Source organism: Brassica rapa, chromosome A03 (genome assembly GCF_000309985.2).
Source record: "Brassica rapa cultivar Chiifu-401-42 chromosome A03, CAAS_Brap_v3.01, whole genome shotgun sequence".
Classification (NCBI taxonomy): Eukaryota; Viridiplantae; Streptophyta; class Magnoliopsida; order Brassicales; family Brassicaceae; genus Brassica; species Brassica rapa.
The window spans coordinates 2,972,699-2,980,645 of record NC_024797.2 but is presented as its reverse complement, the minus strand read 5'-3'; the positions used below and the strand labels follow the sequence as shown (position 1 = coordinate 2,980,645).

Genomic DNA, 7,947 nt, shown 5'->3' with positions numbered 1-7,947 from the left:
TTAAATATTTTTTATCACTTAAAAAGAACGTCTAGTTACATCTATGGTGAAGAAAAATGGAAACTGCATAATCTTATTCGCTTTTACTGATTTTTTTTTCTTAATTTTCGAGACATTATCTACTAGACAAATGTTTTGATGATGTCAGTAGTCATATCGGCAATATCATGAACGGCTTTGTTACGTTGGCTCACCGGTAATGGACAACTTCCGGCGAACTGGTTCTCACAATCACCCGTCGCATCCATAACGTCTTGCAAGTTAGCTATCGCAGCAGAGTATTTCTTAGCCTTTAGATTTGCCAAAGCCCCCGGTAAATACCTATCAATAGACGCACCGTAATCCTGATCAACACAGGTTCCGTACTCCTCAAAAGCTGCGCGATCTCCTCCAGTTCGGTCTAAACAATTGGCGAGATAAGTTAACGTCTCGTTCGTTTTCTTTGTCGTCGCATCGATAGAGATCGACGCAAGCCCTGATGCATGAAAAGTAAATCAAAATAAAACATATATATAAGTGTATGTGTTAGCTAGATATAACTTTGAAATATGCACGACAGCACGAGGGAATAACAGATGATGAGAAAGCTCACGTGAATCATATGTTAAATATCATAACCATATCTAGTCATGTGTTTACAGAAAAATATTATTATTAATCAAGTTGTTATGACACAATGATTTGTGATCTTACCTTGGAGATCTGAGGTTTTGCTTCTAGGATCAAGATTGAGAGTAGAGACGCATAGGGGTTCATAACGGTTTTTTTGGCAGAGTTGTTGTATAAGATTTTGTTGAGACAAGGCTAGCTGGGTTTGGATGAACAAGAACATTGCGAAGAACTTCATAAAGTTATTCATTTTGTTATACTGAGAACTACAAAAAGAAAAGAAAGTTAGTAAGAAAGACACTTTTATATATGGTTCTTAATTTATGCTTAATGAATTATGGAAAAGTTGACTACTTATCAAATTTGAAAAAGTACAATAAGTAATAAATTATAAAATATTTTAAATACATGATACTATCATATATGATTCCTATTATGTTTAATGAATTATAGAAAAAAATTATTACTTATCAAATTTGAAAAGTATAATAAGTAATAAATTTCATATCTTCTATATATTAAAAGAAAACATTGTAACATTTTGTCAATGACATATTCTCAAAATCTATAGAAAAATATATCGATCTACTGAATATATATTATATTTTTTATTAAATTAATTATAAAATTAATTAATCATGCACCGTCAATATTTTTCAATTTTCCTCAAATAAAATTTAAGAAATTACCATATATGATTATAATATATATAATAATAAATAATTTTAATAATAAATATTTACTAACAATTTATGTATTCTCCATCATTTATGTTTTAAATTATATTATTAACATAAAATAACTAATCATATTAAATATATAATAAAAATTAAAAAATTTCATACATTTTATAATTTGAATTTTTTTAAATGACTTTAAATAACTAAAACTATTAAAAGTCCAACATCAAAAAATTTGTGATCAAGGGTTCAAATTTTTTTATTACAAAACATATAAATGACTATAAAACCAATATTATTTCGACATATTTCTACTTCTTTTTTTTTTGAACAATTTCTACTTTTTTTTGAACATATTTCTACTTTTTTTCTTATGTTTTATGCTTTCCAGTTATTAATTAAACCGGGTCCGGTACGAAGATGTAATTTGAAAGTGGTGGGATGGGATTATTGAGATTCCGTCGCAAACCAATACCATTTCGACACATTTCTACTTCTTTTTTTTGCACTACCTCTTTGGGCCTACGCAGAGCCCACCTCCAGGATCCAAATGATCGGAGGTTAGTTTCGTAATTGAAGCCATTTCGTTAAACCCTTCTTCTTGAGTTAGAACCCTAATCTATCTCTGCGTCTTCCTTCTTGCTCTGTAATCCGCTATCGAAGAATTTAGAGGCGAAGATGAATGGCGAAGGAGACGATGCATCCAAAGTAATTCACGTGAAGTTCTTGACGAAGCTTGACTCTCCGTTCAAAGTTCCGGTCACCTCCGTCGTTATCCCTTCCAGTGTCACTCGTCTCGGCCTCTCTTCCATCGTCAACTCTCTTCTCACTCTCGGTATACCTCTCTCTCGCTCTTTACCTGTTGATTTTTTAGAGTTTTCAGTTTCAATTGCTTGCTTATACTTATGAATTAGAGATTTAGAGGGCACATGAAAACTTATCTATCACTGATAACTTGGATGAACAGAAAAGGCTGAGGCATTTGACTTCCTGATCGATGGGGAGCTTATTCGAATGTCACTTGAACAGTTTCTTCTCGCCAAGGGAATCTCAGCGGTAATGTTTTTAAATCATAATCACTAACTAATCACAACAACTTTTCATTTCGTGAGGCGCATCAAATTGGTGTAGATAGTCTTTATCTTGTAAATGTAGACTTAACTTAACGGTGGCTTCTTGCAGGAAAGGACTCTTGAAATCGAATACATAAGGGCTGTGGCACCACGGAAGGAGGAGAAACCTTCATTGCATGATGACTGGGTCAGTGCGGTTGATGGTTCTTCCCCCAGGTAATTTTCTTTCTTTTTATGTCTACTTCAATTACCATATGATGTAGAATGGTCCTACGTGTTCTACAGTTTTTCTCCTTTATAACCAGTAATGTCATTAGATCTTAGTCTATATACTTTATGTTACCACCTGCCAGTTGATGCCATATGGGAGCGTCATACCATTGTGTAAATAGTTAATGTACACGACTGCCATATCATTGTTATTGTGACTTGTGATTATACTTCCAACTGTTCCTTTTGTGGATTTTGTTAAAATTTAACAAACTAGTTTCATCCAGTGATTGCTATGATTTTAGAGGATAGTCTTTTGTTTGTTGTCCTGATCTCGTTGATGTCATTTGCAGGTTCGTTTTGACCGGCTGCTATGATGGTCTAGGAAGGTAATCATTTGAAATAATTTATTATATATCTGCTGCTTATCGTTTGGGTTTTTTTGTATTGCTGTCAACAACATTTGCGAGAATCTTAGATTTTAAGTTTTTTTTTTCTGATAAGGTTATGGAGCTCTCCTGGATCGTGTACGCACATTTTAGAAGGCCACACTGGGGCAATCTCCTCTATTGCTTTTGCTAACTCCGAAGGTATGAGCATTGCATGATAAATATATACTCTGCAGGTTCTTCACTGGCAAATAGTTTTAATCAAGAAGGACTCCACCTTTTTCCCCTATCTATATCACTTCCTTACATTTTCTAATTTATCTTTCGTGTTGATTTTTTTTCCATCCAGGTGCAGAAGGTGTTACCGTAGCAACCGCCTCTAAAGATCGGACGTTGAGATTGTTTAAGGTAAACATTGTTAATAATATATAATCGAAGGTAAAGGTTCCAATAACTAAAATCTTCTCTTTCTGTATAAAGGTTGATACAGCTGAATCTGGTGACACTACTACAAGACTTGGTGCTTACAAGATATTACGTGGACACAAGGCCTCAGTGTCAAGTGTTACAGCTCAGAAATACGGAAGCAAGGTTTGATGTTTTCCCTTGCGCTTGGCTTGTGTGTTGCAAGTGAAACTACAGTGTATTCCATCGCGCTCACCTACTGTATAATGTAACTCAGGTTTGCTCGGGTTCATGGGATTGCACGATCAATGTGTGGGACACCAATGAGTCGACTTCAGAGTTGTCAGTACCAGGGAAGAAAAGAAAAGGGAATAATCAGGCCGAGGAGCCTCAGTTAGAGGTACCCTCAATATATGCACACTCTTTTGAAACACGTTGTATGTGCTTCAGATCAAGATGAAGAGACAGGTGTACTCTTCAACAGTTAAGTTTTCTCAGTTTAAGTGTCTAATTGCAATTTCGATATTGACTTTCTTACAGGGAGAGGCGGAGACTACACTTGTTGGACACACACAATGTGTCTCATCAGTTGTTTGGCCAGAGCATGATGTTATTTATTCCTGTTCATGGGACCATTCCGTAAGGAGATGGGATGTTGAGACAGGGAAAGATTCATTGAACTTGGTATGCCTTCTCACACTTACTTTGCTTTCTCATGAATTCAGGCGCACACCAGACCCCCTTAAGCTGAATTTGTTTGTGCTTTTAAGTTGTTTCCGTCGAATTTTGAAGCCAGTTTGTTTCTGTCAAATTGTAGTACTCTGGAAAAGCTCTCAACACCGTCGATGTTGGTGGTGAAGGTTCTGCACTTGTAGCTGCAGGTGGTTCAGATCCAATCCTTAGAGTATGGGATCCTCGTAAGCCTGGTGAGTGGATCCATAAGAACACACGTAGAGTCAAAAACTCAAAATATATAACCAACCATACACCGAGTTTATCACACTATTAACTCTTTGCATTGTGTAGGAACATCCGCTCCCGTGTTTCAGTTTGCTTCACATTCATCATGGATATCTGCCTGTAAATGGCACAAAAGCTCTTGGTTTCACTTGCTCTCAGCTTCATATGATGGCAAAATCATGCTCTGGGATCTCAGAACCGCTGTAATTACACACACGCTCTCTTTTCTGTTATAACCCACCCGCAGTTTTCTTGCTTTGAAACTAATATTCTTCCTCTATTTGCAGTGGCCGTTGTCAATTATCGAAACACACAAGGATAAGGTAAAGCAAGCACACGCTCTTATCTTCTATCTTCTACTCTTCCATTTCGTTTTATTTTGTTGTTACTCAAAGAGTGCGAACATGTTGGTTTTGTAAGGTTTTATGTGCTGACTGGTGGAAAGGAGACAGCGTAGTCAGCGGAGGAGCAGACTCTAACTTTCGAATATCGTCTGGAATCTCAATTTCTTAGGTCTGAAATCGAAAATCTTTCGACCACTTCTTTTGTTACTAGTTGCTATTGTATTGTTTTTTGTGATCTTTGGATGGTATTCACTTTAAATGATTAATCTGTTGGTAAGTATTACATTTTCTAAACTGGTAATTAAATTTTGTTGGATGGAGAATGCTCATTTGTTGCACTGGTTGCGTTTTGAATCTAACATTTTCTCTAAAGTTATATCCTCCGAGCAACATATTTCAAATCAAACCAGGGGAGATAGTATAACACACCGTAAACGGAATTGTTTGGTCGAAATTATCCTAAAAACATGCAATAGTAATACGTCACGTGATTCATACAAAAAGGTGAGGAAAAACAAAAAAACGAAAAACCAAACCAACCTGACCGAAACAATTACATAAATGATTTTCAGCACGTCGGTATTAGCTAAAATGACGCTTCAAGGCACGATGGTAAACAGAGGCTGCAAAGTTTGTTGTAATAGTAAACCACAAGTTAACACTCTGTAAAACTAATTCTAATAAGAAAACCGGTATAAACCGGCGAGGATAGAGATAGATCGGTACCGTGTCAACGCTAACCGGTTTTCCATCTTCAGCCAGTAGCTCAGTGATGGTTCCTGATTTCTCAGCCTGTTTTCAACACACAACTTTCACAAATTAAAGACTCTGAAAGTTCACAACTTTAGTATTTGTGTAAAGAGTATCAGACCTCAATCTCATTCATGAGTTTCATAGCTTCAATAATGCAAACAACTTGGCCCTTCTGCACCTTATCTCCAACCTGCAAAGTGCAAACACAAAGTACTCACTCACACTCGATAGTTTCTCCATTGAAGCAAAGATTTTGTTTTGGAATCCTCTTGTACCTTGACAAAAGGAGGTTCACCGGGTCCAGGAGACCTGTAGAAAGTACCAGCCATAGGACTCTTTAGTGGAGGATGAGAAGAGGAAGGTGGGGTTGCTGGTTTAGCTGTTTCAGGGGCTGAGGAGGGAGAAGAAGCAGGAGGAGGAGCAACTGGTTGAGATGGAGCCATTTGAAGGCCTGCCATAGGAGGAGGAGGCATAGAGTGATAAACTGGAGCTGGTGGTGCAGCTTGCTGCTGTAAAGCTTCCTTTTTCCGAATAACAATCTCACAGTCAAGCTGCTTTAGTTCGAGTTCCACTATATCTCTTGAATCCACAAGCCTTAACAAGAAGGTAACAAAACAAATGTTTGATTAGAGAGGAACTAAACTAAAGGACTGGTAAGGACTCTTGGGATTCAGACTTACTTAAGAAGACCTGAAACTTTAGCCATAAAGTCAGAGAGTTCAGCGGATTCAGGAACATTGCTCTTCACGTTCCCGTTCAAGCACCCACCGTTAGTCACTGGGGTAGAGTTAGAGACAACCTTGGAAGGAAAAAAAAAAGAGAGAGTAAGAATGTTACATAGTAGTAGGGTACTACTTAACTGTATTGAACCTTGTTGGTAAAATACAAGAAAGCTTTATACCTCGTTGGTTGTCGCACGCAACCTCCAGATTGTAGACTGATTCTGTACCAGAGGAATGAAACATAGATACAACTTTATCATCACTGTAATATATATATATATATATAGATTGAAGATGGAAGACTGTACATGCAAAGTGAGTTCCATTGTTAAACTATGAGTGTCACAACAAGGTGCAGTAATCGAAACTTATTCTAACACTAAACAGATCATGATTACCTAATAAGATAAATCAATCACAGGAAAAAGGCTAATCTTTTCGTAAAGAAAGTCTCACACTTTTTAATTACAAGATAGAGAAGAGAAGCAGAGGAAACCTGAGATACATCGGAGGGAAAGGAGACGCCATTGAGTTGCGGCTGCCGTCGGATTCTAGGAAATGATCCGAAGCGCCGATTTGGCGCAGAGATCTTGGCGTAAGGTACGGACAATGACGACATTAATGTTGAGATAGATGAAATGCAGTTGACGATGAAACCGAGGAAGCAGCAAGAATAGAGAGAGAGAGAGAGAGAGAGAGAGAGAGATATGTTTTACACTATAGACTTCTCCTTTTTTTTTTCTTTTTTAGTTTGGGTAAAAGGAACCTGATTTCGATGCTTACGAAGAAAACCAATTAACTATAACTTCACCAAACCTGTCCAAGTGTTGTTGTAAAGACAATGCTCATTTTGTCTTGTTCTCAGGTCCATCGCTAGTGTCTGTATTTCTTTTTTTTTTTGGATAATGTGTGTTTGCTTATATATCACATCTATATACATTTACGTGTGTGTTATATAAGATAAATTAAGTATTCAGCTTAAACCCTCATTGATGTGTTCAGTGGCGGAGGCAGAATTTTATTTTAGAGGGGTCAATGTGATAACAGATGTATTTTGCAAGGGTCAATAAGCTAAATTCATCAGATTTTTCTTTGGAAATACAAGTAAAATTTTTTTTTTCAAAAATTGACAAGGGTCAATTGACTCCCCTGATTTTACATTGGCTCCGCCACTGGATGTGTTACTTGATCACTGGCATGAACCTCTGCAAATATATACACTTTCAGCTTCCATCTATTCTGCGTTGATTTTAAAAAAAGTCCAACATTCTAATCTTTGGTTTACCAATCTTTTGGACATAATGTAAGCAAGATTCAGACTTAGAGCCAAATCCAAGGTAGGCCTGGATTTCGGAAAGGTTTTCCGAAACCGAACCGTCGATTTTCGGTTAACCAAAATTTTGAAAATCAATTTCGAAATTAACCAAATAAAATTTTGATTTTGTTCGGTACGGTCATCGGATAATTTCAGTTTTCAAATTTATTTCCGAAAATAATCGATTTTTTGGTTTTCGACTAATTCCGGTCTAATTTTCCAAAAAGTCGATATTTTTGGTTAAATTCGGTTATGTCGGTTAAATTCAGATATTTTCGGATTTTTCGGTTAAATTTGGTTCGGTTTTTCGTATATTTTCAGATATCTGCGGTTATTTTTGGATAGGCCGAAAGCCAAATTACTTTTTAAAATCCTACCGATCTCAAAACTGAAACCGAAAACCAAAATTTTTGGTTCGGCTCGGCCTGTTCGGTTCGGACAAAAATGGCAGGGCTAATCGAAGGTAAGACCTAGGCTAAGTTGCGGT

At 36.7% G+C, this 7,947-nt stretch overlaps 3 protein-coding genes across 3 annotated transcripts; 1 reads left to right on the top strand and 2 right to left on the bottom strand.

Annotated features, from left to right (window-relative positions):
- Nucleotides 1–44: 44 nt before the first annotated feature.
- On the bottom strand, nt 45–1,068 carry LOC103856144 (pectinesterase inhibitor). Its single transcript, XM_009133226.3, has 2 exons — nt 694–1,068; nt 45–475 (listed from the first exon to the last, which is right to left on the bottom strand). The coding sequence occupies exons 1-2, from the start codon at nt 857–859 to the stop codon at nt 123–125; spliced, it is 519 nt and encodes a 172-aa protein (XP_009131474.1). The 5' UTR covers nt 860–1,068; the 3' UTR covers nt 45–122.
- Nucleotides 1,069–1,511: 443 nt separating this feature from the next.
- On the top strand, nt 1,512–5,029 carry LOC103856143 (ribosome biogenesis protein WDR12 homolog). The gene is made up of 13 exons (XM_009133225.3): nt 1,512–2,124; nt 2,257–2,345; nt 2,472–2,578; nt 2,926–2,961; nt 3,077–3,162; nt 3,311–3,369; nt 3,442–3,552; nt 3,644–3,766; nt 3,907–4,050; nt 4,184–4,292; nt 4,393–4,529; nt 4,614–4,649; nt 4,747–5,029. Exons 1-13 carry the CDS (start codon nt 1,968–1,970, stop codon nt 4,837–4,839), a joined length of 1,287 nt encoding a protein of 428 aa, XP_009131473.1. The 5' UTR covers nt 1,512–1,967; the 3' UTR covers nt 4,840–5,029.
- A 35-nt stretch (nt 5,030–5,064) lies between these two features.
- On the bottom strand, nt 5,065–6,903 carry LOC103856142 (biotin carboxyl carrier protein of acetyl-CoA carboxylase 2, chloroplastic). Its single transcript, XM_009133223.3, has 7 exons — nt 6,642–6,903; nt 6,325–6,366; nt 6,104–6,222; nt 5,699–6,017; nt 5,542–5,613; nt 5,397–5,462; nt 5,065–5,293 (listed from the first exon to the last, which is right to left on the bottom strand). The coding sequence occupies exons 1-7, from the start codon at nt 6,762–6,764 to the stop codon at nt 5,270–5,272; spliced, it is 765 nt and encodes a 254-aa protein (XP_009131471.1). The 5' UTR covers nt 6,765–6,903; the 3' UTR covers nt 5,065–5,269.
- Nucleotides 6,904–7,947: the final 1,044 nt, after the last annotated feature.

Bases quoted from the DNA above. Each gene is read 5' to 3' on its own strand.
- LOC103856144 (XM_009133226.3), bottom strand. From the start codon at position 859: ATGAATAACTTTATGAAGTTCTTCGCAATGTTCTTGTTCATCCAAACC. The intron at 476-693 runs GTAAGATCACAA...TTCATGCATCAG, and splicing joins CAAAACCTCAGATCTCCAAG to GGCTTGCGTCGATCTCTATC.
- LOC103856143 (XM_009133225.3), top strand. From the start codon at position 1,968: ATGAATGGCGAAGGAGACGATGCATCCAAAGTAATTCACGTGAAGTTC. The intron at 2,125-2,256 runs GTATACCTCTCT...TTGGATGAACAG, and splicing joins CAACTCTCTTCTCACTCTCG to AAAAGGCTGAGGCATTTGAC. The intron at 3,767-3,906 runs GTACCCTCAATA...ACTTTCTTACAG, and splicing joins CCGAGGAGCCTCAGTTAGAG to GGAGAGGCGGAGACTACACT.
- LOC103856142 (XM_009133223.3), bottom strand. From the start codon at position 6,764: ATGTCGTCATTGTCCGTACCTTACGCCAAGATCTCTGCGCCAAATCGG. The intron at 6,367-6,641 runs GTTTCCTCTGCT...CCTCTGGTACAG, and splicing joins TTCCCTCCGATGTATCTCAG to AATCAGTCTACAATCTGGAG. The intron at 6,018-6,103 runs GTAAGTCTGAAT...CTTCTTGTTAAG, and splicing joins AAAGTTTCAGGTCTTCTTAA to GCTTGTGGATTCAAGAGATA.